The sequence below is a fragment of the Desmodus rotundus genome, chromosome 3 (assembly GCF_022682495.2).
Source record: "Desmodus rotundus isolate HL8 chromosome 3, HLdesRot8A.1, whole genome shotgun sequence".
NCBI lineage: Eukaryota > Metazoa > Chordata > Mammalia > Chiroptera > Phyllostomidae > Desmodus > Desmodus rotundus.
In genome coordinates this window covers 74,968,208-74,988,475 of record NC_071389.1, presented here as the reverse complement: position 1 = coordinate 74,988,475, position 20,268 = coordinate 74,968,208, and the positions used below count along the sequence as shown (strand labels likewise).

The 20,268-nt window shown below is 40.9% G+C and overlaps 1 protein-coding gene across 8 annotated transcripts in view; it reads left to right on the top strand.

The window, feature by feature from the left end:
- RNF144B (ring finger protein 144B) overlaps window positions 1-19,243 on the top strand; it is a 164,385-nt gene extending 145,142 nt beyond the window's left edge. For 7 of the 8 annotated variants that reach the window (XM_053920432.2, XM_045199478.3, XM_071220967.1 and 4 more), the window contains 4 exons: window positions 5,238-5,442; window positions 7,298-7,442; window positions 13,217-13,306; window positions 14,426-19,243. In XM_053920432.2, coding sequence (XP_053776407.1) covers window positions 5,238-5,442; window positions 7,298-7,442; window positions 13,217-13,306; window positions 14,426-14,566 — 581 coding nt within the window. In that variant the 3' untranslated portion in view covers window positions 14,567-19,243. The remainder of the gene's footprint in view (window positions 1-5,237; window positions 5,443-7,297; window positions 7,443-13,216; window positions 13,307-14,425) is intronic. The other variant, XM_024565456.4, reaches the window with a different exon arrangement.
- The last annotated feature ends 1,025 nt before the right edge of the window (window positions 19,244-20,268 follow it).

Below are 20,268 nucleotides of genomic sequence, written 5' to 3'. Positions count from 1 at the left end.
TTCTCAATATTTTTCACAAGTCTCCTTTCATTTTAAGTCTCAACATGTATGGTATGGCTCTTCGAGTTTCATCTCAGTCTTTCATTTGTCTTTGGTGAGATGCTCCCACCCCATCTTTTGTGTCTGATCAGTAAGGTTTTCTCTCACCAGATCTCTCTGTCTAGGTATTTGGTGTCTTCTGGTGATTTTTTTTTTTTTTTGTAAGATTGTGGTTCTTAATGACCTTATCGGTAGTGCAGGGTTTTTTTGTTCTTTTTTTTTTAAAACATCTCTCATCTCTCAGTAGCCATCTTCCTACTCATAGTTGCCGATCATAAGCCTGTTCTTGTTGTGTGTGCGCACACGTGTGTTTTCTTTTTTGAGCCTGCTTTTCTGGTGTTTCGTGGTAAGTGACTGATTAAGTGTAAGGTCTCCTTCCTAAGCCTATGAGTAGGCTTTTGGATGATAACACTTTCTCCTCAGCTTCATGCTTCCCCTACCATCCAGTTCTTTCTTGGTGGTCAGTTTTAAGTCCAAAACAGTGCCCTCTAGATGTTTCACTTTTCCTGTGAAAAACTAATGTCTGTGGGAAAGGACATTTATTAGCATGTAGGATGAAATTTCTAAACAGGACTCAAATAAGAGGCACAATGTCAAGTGCTCACCGCTTCCTGTGTGTACTTCTATTTCCTCAGCCCTAAAAGCGGTTAAAATCGGATGACTATCATAGGGCCGTTGTGGAGGATGGGTAAATATTTGTGTGTCGGCTACAGTGTGCATTCAGTAAATTATTGCTGCTGTTATTGCTGTTGTTACTGTTATTAATCATTACTACCACTAAATCTTACTTTTGCCCGTTTTCTGAACTAAACTAAGAAAGCATCTTCCAGAATCGAGCTCATATCTTGGACTGAGTGTATAGCACAATATTCTGTTTTCTTTTCACCTTAGTCCAAATCTTTGTCAGCATGTTTCCAACCTTGTTGTCCTAGATTCTAGAGTTATATAGAAATTTGATTATCAATACTGATTCCTTTATAGCAGCTTATCACATCCGTTTTCTTCCTATAGTATACTTTTACTATAGGCACGAACCCACTTTCTCTGACCACCCCCAAGGAGATCATGACTTGCTGAAAGGAAGCTTTCAAAGTTGCTGCTTTGAGGAGAAAATGTGCCCATGGTGATAGTGGAAATTAAACTCCAGTTATTAGCATGATTATATTTTGACATAGAGAATGGTTTTCTAGGGGTAATAAAGGCTTGATCCCAATGTAACTCCACTGTGCAAACTTCTAACTTCTGTGCGTACTAATACAACAGTGTTAGACTAGCTAAGCTAAAAGGTTGTTTCCAAGTTTGAAATTCTGTGGTTCTCCTCAGCTATCTTCAGAGCAGTCCCTCTGCCGATGGCCATCTCTGTTTGAGTGTCTTTCCTGTAGCAGATGCGAATTCTGATCAGCTTCATTCAGTTGCATTTTAACTACCTTCAGAAGACCATAGTTCTCTGAGATATCAGAAAGCAAATCAACTTTTGCATAATTAAAAACTTGCAATGGGTTATAAAAGTTAAAACAGTTTGATTTATTTCAGGTGATAATTAAATTAGCTTGGGTGCAATAATAAAAATACAATAATAAAAATTCACGTGATATCGTTTTGGGCACAGCCTCACAAGGGTAGAGGATGACAGGAAACCGCTCATGTGAAGTGAGAGAATATACTACAGAATAAGAATACATAAGTGATGCTGATAGTTCAAGGTGGGAAAGCCAAGGGTCCTGGAGTTCAGTTTTTGAAAACTGCAAACGCTCATTGGTGTCAAATACGGTCTTTAGGTCTCATGGAAGTTTTATTTTCTTAGTATGTTTCTACTTCCCAATAATTGTCAGATTACAGGAGTAAAAAATAGTTTAAATAGCATTTTTTGCCTTGCAAATATTACATGAACAAGCAGAGTCTTACGATCAAATAGTCACTGGGCTTTACTTCAGTAATCAATTCTCATTTTCATAAGTGCATTCCAGTGCAAGTCTCTGAATTTGTCTATCTCTGATGCAAGTATGTTACAACTAATCACTTTTAAATCGTGTTCATCTTAAAGTGTTTTGGGCTCTGTTAGTTGGGGGCTGATTTACACAGACTCCTGGTTTCCCTTTTTCTAGATATCTGAACCTTTCCCCACCTCAAAGCAGCATGAAGCTTTCATCATTGCCAATGCAGAAGAAATGAGTTGAATATGCATTGGTTCATCCCCACCCCTAACTTTTGTAAATAAATTTGAAGGGGAAAGATACTAGACCTTAAATGTTTTGGATAAGTGTGCATTTTGTTTGCTAGGCCAAAAGCCTCCAGGAGGTAGAATTGAATTCACCATGATAGTAGTAAGTGTTTTGAAAATCCCCCATTAATCCAGTGGGATTCCCCTTCCCCTCAGTCTCCTCTCAGATTGTCAGCTTGGAGGTGCGAGTGGGGAGAAGACAGCTCTTGCTTGTGCTTGGTGATCTGGCCGCCACCTGGTCCCGCAGTCTGTTCCCTTTTGGCTTGTGTTCTGCGAAGTCTTGTTAGCTGCCGGGGCTGCCAATGTCTGATGTCCTTTCAGCATTTTTTCCTTTTCTACTAACCTGGCCTGTAGGCCTCCTTTGTGGAACACTATTACCTGGGGTATGTAAAGCAAAATTGTGCTATTAGTGGCACATTGGAATTATAATAATTAAAAAAATAAAACAACTCTTTTAGCTTCTGTTGACTTGTAACTCCTCTAGGGTCGGAGCTAAAGGGTAATCTGAAGGAGAAGCACCTTTTCTATGTGACCTGCCCAACTTGTATATCTGGATTCTTGTTCCATTGGGGAAAGCTCTTCTCCAGGAGACTGCAGGATGCTATAAAAAAAAAAAAAAATCTCTCTGGGTAGTTGCTTCTATTCTCAGGAAATATCTGAATAAAAAACAGAACAATATGGAACCTTACCGTTAATGTTCCCATTATCTTTTATTACCAAAGGAATTTTTCTACAGATACAAGTTTTCACTCTCTTATTATGTAGCTCCTTTCATTTATTCAATGACATATACTATGTTCCAGGCATATTTCTAGTCAGTGTTTGTCAACTGGGATGACTCTATCCAAGTGCATCTCTACTGGAAAATCGTGACAATTTCGCCTTCCAAATGTGCTCCAAATTTTCAGTACCTCCACTTTTAACATACACTGCAGTGTAGCACCTCGGGCTGGGTCCTACGGTAGCCCCCAGCAGGCCTCTCTGCTGCTACTTTGTGCTGTTACCGCCTATTCTCCCTACAATAGCCGGAGTAATGTTCAAAAAAGGAGAATTATACCATGATCCTCCCCTTCAATGTCTTCTTAATCACACTTAGGCTTTAGCATCATGATCTGTGATTGGGCTATTGACTGCTATTCCCAAATAAACTCCCATGACTCTCCCTCTGCTTGTTTAGCTCCTGGTAAAATTGGACTGCTTTATTACATATGTAAATCTCTCTCTCTTTTTTGCATTATTTGGACAAAAGTGAGAAGTTTTCACATCACAACCATGTGTCGGTTGGCTGCTTGCTCATGGTTCTAACCTACAGATTTACCTTTATCATCAGACTTTGAAAGACCTGCTATTTAGAATGGATAATAAGTAGATATTTGACCTGGGAGTCCTTAGCCATAAGTTGTACACCAGCCTCCATTTCTTTGGGCTTAGTAGTTGAAACAGTCATAACAATCTGGATGGAAACGTAACTGGTTTGCAGATGCAAGGTAAGACCTTGGAACTCGCGTGTGTCACTGTCCCCTGGACGGTCTAACCAGCCCATCCCAGAGTTTGAGGGATCTTCGATGGGCCATCTCTCTTAGGGTCTGAGGATCTATGAATCGTCAGTTTCCCTCTTTTGATTATATTTGGCCCATCATTTTCCAGTTCCTGTCCCCCAGAATTAAAGAAGAAAATACGTTTAAGGATGCTTTTTTTGAATAAAAACCTATAATTGTAGATCCAAATGTTGCATTTTCTAGGTGAAGCCTTAATGGAGACGGCGTTGACTGGACAATTTCAGACTTTGTTCCTTGCTACCGAATTTGAGAAATTATTGCCTTTAAAGCTAAGCTCACACTTAATGCTTTCATTTCCTTTTCTGCTCCACCCTTTGGGTTTCTTTGTCTCCTGGGTGGAAATTTTGAAGAATCATAGACCTTAGGAGATTTCAAGCTAGAACCTTATCAGTTCAACATTTGCAAAATACAGGGTGGGGCAAAAGTAGGTTTACAGTTGTTTGTATAGCAACTAATATAATAATTAACAAATAATAATACAAGAATAAACTCTGTGTTTCACGTATAAACCTACTTTTGCCGCACCCTGTACATGGCTTCAGAGAAAAAAAGAGCTATTTTACCCCTCAAATAACATCATTTTTCACATGATATGTTTCCTTGAAGGTCATATACATGAAAAGAACATGGGGTCTGTTATTATATAGAAAATGGAAAACTGAGCCAGATCTGGAAAGTTTGCGTAGAGAGATAGCCGTTCCCCCGCCCCCAGCCCTATCTTCTTTCCTTCATGCCCCATGGATCTAGCCAGTGAGATATCGGGCAAAACTGACATTTTACAGCCTGTGAAAGTTCCTACCTTTTGTTTTCCAGTGTGCGGCTGTTGTACAAATTGTCTCTAAGTGCCATGTTGGCAGGGCAGCACAAGATCCAAATTAACAGCTACTCTCTCTGGCTAAGCCATACCAGACACTGTTTGGCCCCTTAAGTTACTTGATTCTTCCTTGTTTTTTAAATAATTTCTCTCTAAATAACAGAGGAAACCTTACTACCTAGTCTCAGTCCCTGGAGGATGAAATCTTTTCTGAATTTTTTTTCTTTCACTTCGCTAGATACTTCATGTCCAGTTTCCTCCAAGAGAGTACCCAACATAATTATAGGAAGGACTTGAGATTTTCACATATTTTGAGGGCTTAAAAGAAAGAAATATTCCAAAAGAGTTGCAAATTTGGCTAATGAGAACACTGCTTATCTGTTTAAAGGGACAATATGGCCTATTCTGTTAGTACCTCCTCTGAGAACTGTGGCAAGGCTGAGTGACCTTGTAGGTTTGGATTCACTGTGAAGAAATCACCGTCCTTGGTTGTACTAAATTTCCATAAATATTAGCTTGCACAAGAGACTAAATGAAGAGGAGAAAGCCTCAAGTTCGAATGAAAGACAGACAGACCATCGCATTTTCTTTCTTTACACTTCAGAAGTTCACCTGGACCCCCACCGAACATGGTGTCCTGTCGCAGACTGTCAGACAGTGTGCCCCGTTGCAGCAGGTGACCCGGGACAGCCTGTGCTGGTGGAGTGCCCTTCCTGCCACCTGAAGTTCTGCTCATGTTGCAAGGATGCTTGGCATCCCGAGGGCTCCTGCAAAGACAGTCAGCCCATCATCTTGCCAACAGAACACGGGTAAGAAGGAAAATGTGGGGTTTGGGATTATTCATATTTTTCTTAGAAAAATGAAATAATGTTGCTTGGAGAAGGAATTATCTTGTGATGGAATTTAGCGATTCATTATTTCCCTGCAGTACTTTGCTAACAAAGAATAAGCCAAAAAGCACCTCAAGGGGGATTTTAAGTTATTTTCCCTGGAGAGTCTTTCAGATACTGCTGAAATTAGAGTTTGTATGAGTTTTGATTTCTCTTTAGTCAGAGAGTCACACGGTCCACTTGTTCTCAGTTGGAAGTCATAGCTTGTCCACAGCGATTTGCTTGGGTACCATGCCCACCGGCTATTGACATACCCGTTCTTTATGCTTGCCAAGTGTGCAGCAATTAGTTTCCTCCCTAAGCTGCCAGCTCATGAGGTGTGCCAGTCATATCACAGAGAATGCAGCAGTAGAAACAACAGCCCTTCAGTGTGGTACAGTGCTAAACTCGTAGGTCCTAGAGGAAAAGAGCTTCTCTCTCAATACTTTATGCTTTGAAAAGATGGTGCCAAGTTGAGATTTTGTTATGATGAGAAGCAGTTAAATCCGTGCCTTTCAGTAGGGAGAGTTTTTATGGTAGCAGCAGGGCCCAGAGTGAGAGATCTTTCTGTTTGATCTCTTGCTTTGCTTGAGGCTCTGGCTGTTCTGCATCAGCAAGAACAGAAATACCAGTGTTGTAGTCTGGTTGGCTTAGTCACCCAGTGCCCTCAGAGTGTGCAGAACCGTTCTCAGCAATAGGAACGCTACCTGGCTGTGATACTGTACTTGAATCCAAGACCAAACACATCACGAGGGAAAACAGATCCAGTGCATGTGGCAGGCCTGTGCCCTTTAACCAGTACCTCCTACATTCTCACTGCCACTGCGGGGAGGTCCCTGGGCATCACGGGACAATGTATAAAGATCCCAGAGGGAGAAGGACTGAGTTCTGACATTGTCACCTGGCATCCCTGTGACCTCATCAAGTCACTGAGGCCCTAGGGGATGTTTCTTTATTTGAAAAAAGGAGGGGAGCTAAATAAAGTAGTAACTGACCCACTGCTATATAAGGTTATTGGGAAGTCCCCAACTCTATCCGTCTGTCCAGCACTGTGAAGTTGATGTCCCTGTGCCGGGTGTGGTTTGATGAACAGCTAAAGTGCAACCAGTACTGTGGCTCACCTAGCCTTCCCTCCCACCCCACCTCCCCCCTTATTGTCTGTCCCTCTAGCCTGTGACCCTGTATTGGCCTATCCATCTGTTTGGAGTCTTTTCAATGACTTGGGGCATTTACTTTAAAGTATTGATCATTGACTCCCCCCAACTGCCTGCATTTGTTTATTTGGACGTATCATTACATGGGTTATCTGTGCCCCAGTAGATCCTGAGCTGGTTTTTCTTCTGTGTAACAAACTTCTCGCACTTTTTATTCAGACAGTGTGTGCCCAGGGAATGAAATACTACTTTGGCAAAACAATGAATTCAGTCAGCTGTGGAAAATACGATTATATAATTCACTCAAAGCCAAAGATAAATAAATTAAGGTCGTCTTTTTTGTTTTGAGTTATCTGAGTAACTAATAAAGTCTGTCTCTCCTGTTTCCCCACCTTTTTCCCTGGGGGTGAATTAAGCACAGATAACAAAGAGTTTGTAACGTACCCATCAGGAGCCCTGGGAAGTCCACTGATGACCAGAAAATGGAGTCTAGAAGAGCATTATTTAACTAATAATTATATTCAGCCCACTCTTTCCACAGCTCTGGCTAGCGTACACCCTTGTGGTTCTAGCTTTTAAAACAAAAATCAGGCAGCATTCTCCATCCTCCCCATGTCATTTCTCACCCACTGTGTTTCTAGGGCCCTCTTTGGGACGGACGCGGACGCCCCCATTAAGCAGTGCCCCGTTTGCCGGGTATATATCGAACGCAATGAGGGCTGCGCTCAGATGATGTGCAAGAACTGCAAGCACACGTTTTGCTGGTACTGCCTGCAGAACCTGGACGTAAGTTCCACGTGGAGACACTGTCTCCAGTCGCCTCTCTCCGTTCTGTACCTGTGCACCAGCCGGGCTCCTACAGGCTTTCCTTTCAAAGTATTGAGCAGTTTTGTCCTGCCAAAGAATTTATTTTTCTTAGTGAGACTTCCTGAGCCTGTTGCTTTAGATATCCGTAAAACCTCTCTTTGATTACCTTAGGTGTGTCGCCTTAGCTTTCAAGGTAAGTGTTTGTTCTAGGGACATTTCTTGCTTTGGGGACATTGTCTCATTCTATTATGTAAAGGACTGTTAGTATATTAGTTTTTTGTTGCTGTTGTAACAAATGACCACAAACTTTTGGCTTAAAATGACACAATCTTATTATCTTTAGTTCTGTACATGAGAAGTCTAATGTGGATCTCATGGGATTAAAATCAAGGTGTCCACAGGCTGCATTTTTTTTTTTTCTTTCTTTTCTGGAGGCTGTAGGGGAGAATCCATTTCTTGGCCTTTTCCAGCTTCTTGAGGCTGCCTGCATTCCTTGGCTGGTGGCCTCTTTCTCAGTCTTCAGAGGCAGCAGCCGCACAGCTCTCTGCCCCTTCTTTCACAGGCGTAGCCTCCAGAGCCATTCCCTCTGACCACAGCTGGGAAGGCTTCTCTGAGATTAGATTGGGCTCATCAGGGCAATACAGGAGAATCTCCCCTACCTCAAAGTCTTAATTTAATCACACTTGTAACATCGTCACAAGTTCTGGGGAAAAGCCATGGACATCCTTAGGGGAGCGATTATCCTGCCTACCACAATTAGGTTGTTTCCTCTTTTTGAATTTAAAGAAAAAAGCCATTCAAGTCAATGCAGTGATGTCTCTCAAATAACAGTCTCATTCATTGGCATGACAGAGGTTTGCTCCTGCTTTGTCAGGGTTCTCTTCTAGATAAAGAGGTCTGGTCTCACTGTCCTTTTTCCTAACCGTTCCTGAAGCATGTCTTCTCAAATTCAGGTGTATTTATATTCAGTCCTGTGCTACGACTAATAATGCTAACCTCAGAGTTAAAAGGTGGTGTGAAGGATTATTGAGTATTCATTCTGTTTTCAATTATAGTGTTGTAAAGTTTGAGGTGGCCTAAATTGTTTATAGATATTCCCTATTTTGGCAGTTTGGACCTATGAAATATGTCCATATCAGTGTAAGCCCTCAGACACGGGTGGTCACTCTTTTCTCAGCTTCCCGTTTTAATTGCTCAGTTTGCTTCAATTCAATAATCGACTCTTGTAGTGCTTTGGTATCACACACAGTTGGGGAGTGAGTGTGTATTTACCATGGCGTGCATGCTGGCCACCATGGGCCTGGTTTTTAACTGAAATTTGGTAAGTTGTCTAGGCTGACACCTGTAAGTAAGAATCTTAATCAGTTTTATGTCAGTGTTCCAAGAAAAGGTGTAAATTGGGGAGAAGAAAATTGACATTTTAGACGCTAGAAGCTTAGCAGCTCAGGTTGAAAGAAATATTTTCATTCTTTTAAAAAATTCTATTACAATCCTTGAACTACAATTATGTTTGATAGTTGAGACCTCTCATAATTCTAAACGAGTAACATTCTAGATGAAGATTTGACAGATTGTATACCCCTCATGCTTTACAATTGGAAGAAATCGTTTTCCGTTTTCTTCCAGGTTTAACCAGAATATTAATTGGGCTTAATCCACAAGCAGGCTGAGCCCACGAGGTTCTCTTTAGGAAGCAGGAGTGTAAGGGGTAAATATGTGTGCCAGACCCCTCCATCCCTTGGCTGGCATGTGGTGCGGAGTTGCAAAGAACACGCTGTTCTGTCACTTGTACTGTTCTGGGACTTGAGATGAAATGGTACACACGTTAGGTGGCTGGATACACAGCATCTTTTTCTGGTTATTATTTTCTGAGACCTCATTGTTTTGGTTTTAGCCGAGGGCGTTGGCTTTTTGGTAATGTTTTTCTGTAGACAAGTGTTCTATGTAGGATGGCGGCGTTGATCCTTGTTTATAGGAAAGTTTTGGAGCATGGGTCTGGGAGAAGTTGACTGTCCAAAAGCCAGGCCTGAGGTAGACACCAAACAGAGTGATTTTGAGTTTTGAGTGTGTTTCCGCCTTGAACCTCTGACCTGCTGTTTCAGAGGATGAGGTATTCTTGGTTTTTGTTTTTTTTTGCAGGGGGAGGGGGTTAAGTGTTTATTAAACCCAGCTTTAAATAATATCTACCTACAGTCTGTAAACAAATACAGTACACATGTAAGTAAAAGGCTCTTAGATTAGAAATAATGGAAAAACTAAGGAGCCCTTCATACGCTGGCACCTCACCACTCCTCGGGCCGATGCCATGGGGCCATATTACAGTTAGAATTCAATGAAAACGCAGAAGAGGTTTAGCTGAACTCCAACTGCTAGGATGAAATTCAAAACAGGTAATTTTTCCACTTAATAGGAGATTGGGTTACAACAAGGCAACAGTGTGGGTTTTACATTCACAGATTGGCTAAAATAGTACAAATAAATGTCTCCCTCCCTGTTGCCAAAATTAGTAAGAGATGAGGGACCACAGGTGTTTACAAAGATAGGTAACTCATAGGGCAATAAATGTCTACAGTTAGCAGAGCACAAACGTATAGAATTTGCCTTTCTGCATAATGTGCAGAATATCATAAGTACGTTCCAGAGGTACAGTCAGCAGACTCCAGAGTGGTAAGAGAGCATTTGTAAAGAAAACGCACTCGAGTACAGAACCCAGAGCAGGGAGCTGGATGCAGACGAGAACACACACAAGACAGAACCCTAATTCTTCATCTCTGATTGTCCAACTTAACAGATTCCTACAATTAGCTTACTGCCCTCTATGGATTTTAGAAAGCAACGCTTTGTTACCTGTGTAGGAACTTGGAAAAAGATTAGTCATAATCTGAGACAAGCCGAGTCGATTCACTCAAGAGCAGCACGGACAGCAGTGAGATGTGTGGCACTTAGTGCGCTTTCGCCGGTGCTTTTGCGGATGGGGCTTTATCACGTCCCCAGAATGTTCCGATAGAGTTTTTCAAATTCCCACAAACGTCCATTTTATAGTCACTTCAGATATAAAGGGGAAAAAGTCCCAAACTAGAAAGTAAAAAAGTCACAAAGTGACTGGAAATCCGTGAATATGTAAGTGATATCCACATGTTCCCTTAACACTTTATCAAGTGCTATGTAAGGTGATTGTAATGCTGTCCTAAAACCAATCTCATTTAAGAAGATACAGGAATGCCTATTCTAATTCTAGAATTAAAAGCACTTATTCCATATAGTGTGCGTTTCAGCTCGGTTGACACCTACTTGATGGTACCTGTTGGTGTCGCCTTGAAGCTTTATTAGAGCTACATGGCACACTTGAACTTTAAAAGTTCAGAACTAACACTGCCACAGATAGTTGCTCATCTCAAGTTCTTACAGGGGTGAAGGATATGCTTGAGTTGTCCTAAGGTCACTTCGGCCTAGAACAGTATCCCCAGGAAACTTTGGCAAGTTCCCTAGCCAACAAAATCTCCATAATCTAAGGTGTTTGGGCCTCACTAGGTCAAATAAACAGGTTCTACTGACACACTAACATACATTTTATACCTTCAAGACGCAGCTTTTCCCAAACTCACTTGACCTTGCCAGAGGCACTCAAAAACACCACTGGTTCCCAGGACACTGAGAAATGCCATTCTAAAGTAAATTTTCTGAAGTAGTGGTTCTAAAATCATAGTGAATATCAGAAACATGTGCGAGGCATGTTAAAGCACAGATACAATACCCCATATCAGAGGTCTGCAGTGGGACCTGGGAACCTGCATTCTAAGCTACTCCTAGCGAAGCGCTGGAGTGAGGACCACACTTTGAGTGGTGTTTGTCTAGACAGCGCCCCACACAAATCTCAGCTGCAGGAAGCCTTCCTATGGCCTCGGGAAAGGTTGCATCCAGCATTTGCCACATTTGCTGGTCAGATCAGCCCAATGACATCTTAGAAGGTCCTGGGGAACCTTGGTGGGGTGGAGGAGCACTTGACTTAACTGCTGGCTCTTCCCCTCCTCACCAGGTGAGCAGGCACAATGACTACATCTTAAAAGAGGAATAATAGCAGCCCGGTCTCAGGGGGATCTGTGAAGCATAAAGGAAACTACCTAACAAAAAGCATCATACAAGCGTTATTAATCAGAAGAATGTGTCAGTTACAGCAGGAAAACCCCACATGAGTTTTCTGTCTTCTGCAACTGCTGAGCCTTTCTGAAAGCACATTCTGGCAGCTACCAAAGAGAAAAGAGGCTGAAGTCAAAGAAAACTGCAGTGAGAGGAAGATACCTAGTGGGTTACTTAATTAAAAATATCTAATTGTTAAAAAAAGATCAGCTCACAAAGCCCTTAATTATGCTGGCTTGGAGATAGTTTTCCAGAGTTACAGTCTGTTGATCTTTGAACACACTCGCTCTTCTATTTTACCATGTTATTAATGCTGGTTAAATTTTAACATCAAGAGAATGTGAAAAAAAATTCCTCCACTCAAATACATGTGAATCATGTGTAAAAAATGGCTGTGGTAGTTCCGATCTTACAAGCTACCACTGTGGGAGGAGGAGGCATTCTTAATCTCTGCCTGGGGGACGTCGGCAACTCGCACCCTTCGGCTGTCTTGTCTCTCTCCTCTGACTTCAGCTTCTGCTCTCCGCTCTCTAGTCTCTAACTGACCCATGCGTTCAACCATGTCACATTTAACAATGAGGGACCCTTTCCTCAAGCCTACGTCTTCCCCTTGCATTTCTCTCCTCCTGCCAGCAGCCAAGCCTCAGTAAAACAAAATCAGCTGTAGCTGTTGACACTTGCTTACCTTCAGTCACTGCCGTGTGTCCAGATTGCCACTCAGTCACACCCTGACTGTAATCTTCCAAGGCTTCAAAGTGATTTCTTTTGGGTAAAATCCAGGGGACACTTAAGTTCTCATCTTACCTAGATTCTCTGCTGCCTTTGATAAATCTTGACCACCTCTGATTCCATCTCTTCAGGTTTCCCTTCTCTATTCCTGGCCGCTTCTCAGTTTCTTTTCCAGACTCTTCCTTGACCCATTCCTACATCTGCGTTCAGGAGCTTGTTTGCCTGTCAGTCCGCATTCTCCCTAGGATCTCATTTACTTCTGTGGTTTCTTCTACCCCATGCACGCTCATTGCCAAGCCCTTTCCTCCCCAAATGCACATATATTTAACCAGCTGCCTTTTGATCAGTACTGCTTGGATGTCTTAAGTATTTCTCAAGTTCACTTGCCCAAACTGTGGTCATCACCTCCCAGCAAAATCCATCTCTCTGTTGTTGTTTCTCTCAACAAAGCAATTACCTTCTACCCAGGGAATTTCCCCTAATCTGTGATTTCTCCTTATTTACCCACCTGGTTAGTTACCGTCTTAACATTTCATGAGTGTGTCTCAGCCTCTGGCATTTTATCACCTTGTTTACTACAGCCACCTTCTAGCTGCCTCCCTCACGCTCCTCTCCTTCCATACCATACCTTGAAGATAATTGTTCAGGCCATTAATCTCTTTTAGACTCCGTCAAGAGTTCCATTGATTAGGATCTGTTTTTACTTGGTGATAATAAAACTACTGAGATATAGTCTAAAGATCATGGGCTTGGAATTCCTAGAGGCTGTTATTCATATCACCAGACAGAGCCTTTGCTTCCAGGAAGGTGATTTGATGTGGTTAATATCCATTTCTCAATTCAAAATGTTTATGAAAACCTTTCTCTCTCTCTTTTTATTTTTCCAGAGTGACATTTTCCTCAGACATTATGACAAAGGACCATGTAGGAATAAGCTTGGCCATTCAAGAGCCTCAGTGATATGGAACCGAACACAGGTACCCTGACCTTAAAAGGAGAATGAGATAAACCAGATATACAATGGCTTAAAAAGCTCACCTGTTCATCCTCTCCACTCCACTCCTGCTTACCCATTCTAGCCTGGGAGGTTCTGGGAGTTCTGGGGCAGGGCTGGGAAAAAGTAATGGAGCAATTGCCTGGAGTTAATTGATGAGCAACTACTCTTGAGGATAAGTGGAGGGGCAGGGACCAGAGCAGCCAAATAATTAAGAGTGACTTGCAGAATGAGGGCAGATGCTCTTTCCTTCTGGAAAAAAAAAAATGGCGGAATGACTTCCCTAAAGCCCTTTACGGAGTCTTTGCTATGAAAGGCAGAGCTCTAAAACCCGATAACCCCCTGCTGGGGCTTAGATCCCTCTGCACATGCCTCTGTGTTTATGTGACAGGTTCAAAGGGAGGCCTGGTTTATTTTTAATAGTGTTCCATATTTATTAAAGGCCATGTTCCTTTTGAAGGAGTCAGTATTAATAGCCTAGTAATTATTATTAACGTCCCTATGAGACTGTTGAGGAAACTCAGGTAGAGAGAGAGCCAACACCAACATTTCCTGATTACACTGAGCTCATGCCAGAGCCTGAGTTAGGGCTTGGTTTGTTCTTCTCACCTTTGATTTAGTCTTTGGTATTGCCCTGGTTTATTCAGTTCAGACCATTGCTGGATAAAAGGTCCCATAACTGTGACTATTTTATGTGCCTGAGATGGTGTCTTAGTCAGTTCAGGCTGCTGTACCAAATTATCATAGACTGGGTGGCTTAAACAGCAGAAATTTCTTTCTCACGATTCTGGAGACTAGAAGTTCAAGATCAGGCTGCCAGCAGGACTGGGGTTGGGACTGGACTTGCTGGTTTACAGATGGCCATCTTCTCATTGTGTCTCACTTGGCAGAGGGTAAAGAGAGGCAGCAGGCTTGCTGGTGTCTCAACTTAGGAGGGCAGCCATCCCTTAAGGGTTCCACATCATCATATTGGGAATTGGGGTTTCAAGATGAAATTTTTTGTTTGGGTAGGGCACACAAGCATTCAGTCCATAGCAGTTGGTGTAGTATACATATAGGGAGATTTAATTGCTAAAATAGTTCTTTTTTTCTAAATTTCCAGGTGGTTGGGATTCTTGTGGGGTTGGGCATCATTGCCTTGGTGACTTCACCCTTGCTGCTTCTGGCTTCCCCGTGTATAATCTGTTGTGTCTGCAAGTCCTGCCGGGGCAAGAAGAAAAAGCATGACCCATCCACAACCTAGAGATCTCTGTCTCTCTCTGTGTCCGTGTGCCACACATGTCTTATACATACAAGACAACACAGTGATAAAGCCCCACTTAGTGAACTCACCTCCTTTTTCTTGCCAAATTTTGGAAGTGCCTCTGTGTCCAGACTTCGAACTGGCCTGCCCGCCTGTGGCGTCAGCAAAGGCCAAGCACTGGTGTGTGTGTTCCTGTGTAAAGACAATCGGGTTGCGCAGTCCAGATTGTGTCTGTGGAGCATGTCAGAAGCTTCGGGTTCCTGGGAAGGAACTAACACATCGTCATTCTATCATCTGAAGGATCCCACTGGACTGCTCAACTTCCAGCCAGATTCAAGGAGCCTGAGTGAACGTTCAATACAATAAAGGTGTTGTCATGGTTGGCAGTATACATGATCATTGAGAAGCTCGGGTGTGTTCTGTGTTGTTTGACTACCATGGGAAACGTGGGGGGAAACCCATGGATAAGACTGTTGCGGGGAAAATTTTCATAAGAGTGATAAAGCAGGCTGCTTATCTGAGGACTCGATATGGTGGCTCTGCCCCTGCCTGCTCCTGGGTGTGCTTTCCCAGCATTCCCACAGCGACTTGGCAGAAGCACAATGGGTTTCTCCTTGTGTGATCTCAGCTTCAAGCGGGAGAAACTTCTGTGCAGAGGAAGTTGTCCCTTCCCACTGAAAGGGTTTCAACATATAAAACAGTATGGTCTAGTTTAGTCTGTCTGTCAGCAAGTGTAACTTTTTAAAGGTGATAAACCCTTCTCTTATAGCCAGTAGCTGCTGTCTACATGCTTGTTTTACATGCAGGACTTGGGTGCAGTGGCAGAGGTTCAAAACCTTCATCATAGATAACAGGGACCTTTCTTAGCTCTGTGTTCATACACCCAACAGATGTAGAACCAGACTAAAGATACACACCAAGCCCTTAGGTGCATCTAGAACCCATATAGCTTTCTGCCCACCTAGAATTTCTACCCATTGGGCATGCCTAGATACGAATGCAAAATCAGAGTGTGTATTATTGCACACAATAGTACAACACACAAAATAAATGTTTATGTACAAGCCAGTCTGTTTCCTTCTGTGACTAATATTGTTTATTATAAATGAACCTACAGATTTTTTTTGCATATTATATATGTAAATTTTGGTTACAAGTTCTTAACTTACCCAAGTAAAGACTCATCACCATGACTCTTTTAAAACAATATGTAGTACTGTCATCTCAGTTGGTAAAAACACTGATTGATAATCACATTATTTATGTGTTTTCAAACAATGCAGAGCAGCTGTCTTCTCAGCAGAGTTTGGTATCTGGTAGGGCAGTCTGAATTCTGTATGTACAAGGCACTGAAAAAACAACAAAAATCTATCAGAAATAAAATGTAAAAGCTTTATATATATTCACTAGTTTGGATTTGTATAACCCCATTGTGACTTAGTTTTCCCACTATACCATTGGTCAGATTTTGAATAAACGGGTTTTGAAAAGACAATGACTTTTCCTCCAATGACAGGATGACACAATTGCCATTAGCAGTGTAGCCTGGTGCCTCCTGAGCGCTGGACTAAGCGTTAACGGGGAGCTCTCCTTGAAGCCAGGGATGCCCCGTAAGGAACTGTCAGGAGCTATGATATGTTCTGAGGTAACTGGATAACTAGATTACTAAATTGCTGCTATCCTGGACCTATTATTAAAGAATAATGCTTTGCCTATGTAATGGAATGTATCCTAAGTGGGGATGTGTATATTTAAGGAACTTTAATTCACACATATATACATATATATATACATATATATTACTATATATATTCTTTTGGTCATGTATATTTTTATTTACAGTTTGTATAGACCATTGATGAGAACTCTGGGAAAACTTTTGATGGCAGCCAACTAAAAACATTTTTAATCATTTATTAGAAATTTCTCAATATTGTGTCTTTTTTTCCTTTGAAACGCAAAACAAAAAAATCAATAATCTTTATCAATGTATTTCATGTTAGTATAAATATAAGGGTATATATATTTGAATATTTGCCTTGTCTCACACTGCCTCATCAGAGTTAAAGGCATTTGTAACTGCTCAGGGGATCCCAGGAACTCAACGGAACTGAATTTTTGTATCACGAATGTCAGTAGTTGCAATCTGCTACTCAATTAGCAAACTCTTCAACGGTGGTTCCACAAAGAATCTTCAGAGCGACTGGTTTCAAGTTACCTAAAGGCTGTGTTATTAAAGGTGGAGCTCCTGAATTTGGACTAAAAGTGGAAGAAAACATCTATGTTATTTCCCTGGAAAAATAAATGGAAGGGACTTGCCTTCTCACAGAGATGCTGTTGTAGTAGAATTGGCTCCTTTTCCTTTGTGGGGGATAACTAGTAGGGGTTCTTTGTCAAACAGACTTAAGATAACAAGATTTATTTTTAAATTTTGGAAAGTACCCAGAAAATGGTGACTTCTTCCTTAAATAGCTAAATGAATGGGCGGGTATAAGATTGTCAGAATGAACAGGACAGATTGAGAGGTGAAACCCAAGTGTATCTCTGATGCATCAAGGATCGAGATGTAAGCCCATCAAGAAAATTCGTTTATACAGGAGAAAGCTGACAACTTTGATAATGGACTGAAACTATCATTTTGGATAACGGGCCAGTGAAAGGGTTTAACCTTGTCTCTTCCCTCTGCCAGGTTTATTCTTTCCTAGTGATTCTCACTCTGTACTAGGAAGAAACCTGGGTCTACATGGTAGTGTTTGGATATTTTGGCAAAATCCTTTTGTGTTTGGAGTGGTATGGTATAGTCCATTTGAAATAGGAATTTAAAAGTCCTTCACCAAAATAGCGATCTGGATGTAGTAACTTACCATGCAGAAACACTGCTGGATGTAATGGCGTAACACCTAGCCCTTGCCCCTTCTAGGAATTTTTCTCTTGTTCTTGGCTGGGAGGTGAGGAGAGGAAAGTCACATGGAAACAAATTTTAGAATCTTAGGCATCCCGTTTCTTCATGCCATAGATGTTTGCTCTGGACTTGAAATCTCTCTTTTGAAGGAGGTCTTTGAAAAATGAACAATTCACAGGGTGAATTTTCTTGTAGCCTGCATCACAAGAATTTTACCTTTCCAAGTCTGAAAAATCTAAATGCTTATTTGAATGTAAAGCACTGTTTCTTGGAACCCCAAATGTGTCTTTTAAAACTTATTCAGAATCTAAATTGTATGTATTACTTTAGCCTTCCCTAAAAGTGCTTCTGAAAGACTTTCTGTTCATGAATGGATGCCTTTATGTGTATAGGTCATTTACATATGTGTAGCTTCAGAGACGGTTTCAGGAGCCTTAGATGAGTGATGTTTTATAAAGCTGCCACAACCGGTATCTATAGGCTATTGCATTGTATGTTGATTCACGACCCAGAAAGTTTTGTTATGTATTTAAGCAATTGGTGTCATATTATATTTTTTCAATTATTTGAGAGAAAAAATAGCTGTTTTCATCTCTTAGCCCCAATAAATGTGGAGCAGGAAATTAAGTGTCTTAACTGTTGTTGTGCTGCATGTTGTTAGACACGTTCAATTTTATCGTCTAGGAGCCAACAAACTCACTATTAAATGCTAGGCTCAAAATGAACACAAAGTACCCAAATCTGCAGTACCGCTTATGGAAATTACTTTTGCGACCTTGTGTCTTCGAAGAAATGGGAGCGAATGTCAAGCCTGCACTTGTGGCAGGCTTTCTTGTTGCGTGTGTGCTACCCCACACTGCCAGTGCACAAGCACTGACCATTGGCTGGAGAAACAACCAATAACTTAGGCCTTTGATCATTCCAATAAAAATGGTGCCAGGCATCAAAGTCATTAGTTCTGTCAAACAAGGGTTGGACTGCATGCGCTCTCAGGTCAGTTCTAACCTTCCAAAAGTTTATTAGAGGAATGTGTTTCCTTGTTATGTTTTTTTTTTTTTTAAAGGAAGTGTTACCTTAAGCTCATTTCCATTTAATTAGTATTCAAGGCTGGACTCCTCTAAAGTTGAGTGCCAGAAGTTGGTTAACAACTAGAACTTGTGTTTCTGCAAAACTGAAAGCTCACATTGGTATACTGGTGTTGATGCCTTTTGATTGAATATTATATGCTACTATACCTGACTGAGTACAAAGGTTTATAACTGACTTACAAATTGAAATTTTATTTTCTAATCCTTCTGTTTTGAGGAAATCAATAACATCATTTTAAAACATTTTAGATTATGGTTTCATAATCTGCTTAATCATCTCCTAGAATGTCAACATCATTTCATTTTTAAAGTGTGCTTATTGTTTGCTAAACTTAAATTTGCATTCCCAAAGAATTATTGAATGAATTATGTTATACAGCAGTGATTTTAGTCAGTGCCTGACCAGCAAGACTTATTACAATGTAAATTATGGATCTAGTGAATTTTGGGAATTATAATAGTGTTTTCTGTAATTGAATTATTTCCATTTGTTAGATAATAAATCTACATTTTTTAAGCCCTAAAGATAGTATACAACTCTACATTATGAGAAAAAAAATTGTCTTCAAATACTTTAATAGCAATTATAATGTTTTAAATACATTTTTACATATGCTTTTTAAAGAACTTTGAGAACAGTTCTGTGAGATAAATTGAACAGATCCTTTTCACAGAGAAAGCAGTGCTTTTGTGTTGATGTCTTGCCAAGGGTCACACTGGGAGTGGCAGCCAGAAAAGAAATGCCAGACTGCTTGAAAGTACTTGAACGCTCTTTCATTCGTCCGTGATTCTGAGCCTGCCTTCACTCCCATATCTGAGAATGTACTTCCCTCTCAGTTATTTGCACCAGTGGAAGTATGTGTAAGAGAATACTTTATTATTTTGAATAATCACTTGGACTCTGTTTTGGTGTGTCTGACCGTGTGCCCAGGGCAGCTGGCCACTCCTGAGATCCAACCCAGTCACTCTCTGGGGCTCAGCCAGAGGAGAAGGGCAGGAGATGGAAGGTGATTCATTAACTAACCATCTCTGACTTGCTAATACTGGAACTAGACTCATACTTACTTCAAATGCCAACATGTTTGCTTCTTCCACACAAGTACAAAGTACATTCTCACAGGTTCCTTTTAATGTTTATTGTCCAAACTCAAAGCAATGGTTAATGCAGATCCAAGTCCTTTCCTATTAATGTTACTGGCTTGGACCCTGGTGTTTATTTCTGTCCTATCACTAAATAAACCAAGCAAGTGACAATATTCAACAGCAAGAATGAGGCTCTAAATAATGAACTTACAGAATGAATTTCTTATATGTATAAGAAATACATAATTTCATGTATATGTATATATGAAATTCATTCTGAATGTTCATTTTATATATATATATATGTTGTACTTTGAGTTCCATTTTCTGCTTTTATATTTTTCAATTTTATCAATTCCCCGTTTTGTATGTTAAAACTAGAATGTAGGCTTTTGATGAGAAGGAAATTAAGTCTAATGTTAGCTATTTTATTTTGTAGTTTCTTTATGATCAGGCATGATTCAAAGAGTGTATTTTCTTTTTGGAGGAGTGGATGGTTGGTTAACATAATGCTATTGAGCATATTCGCGTAAGATAAACATGGAGGTTTTCTTGAGGTGAGTTATAGGACTTCTGATTATTGATCAACCTGGCCTTATGTTCAGAAATACACATGCCACCTTGCATGA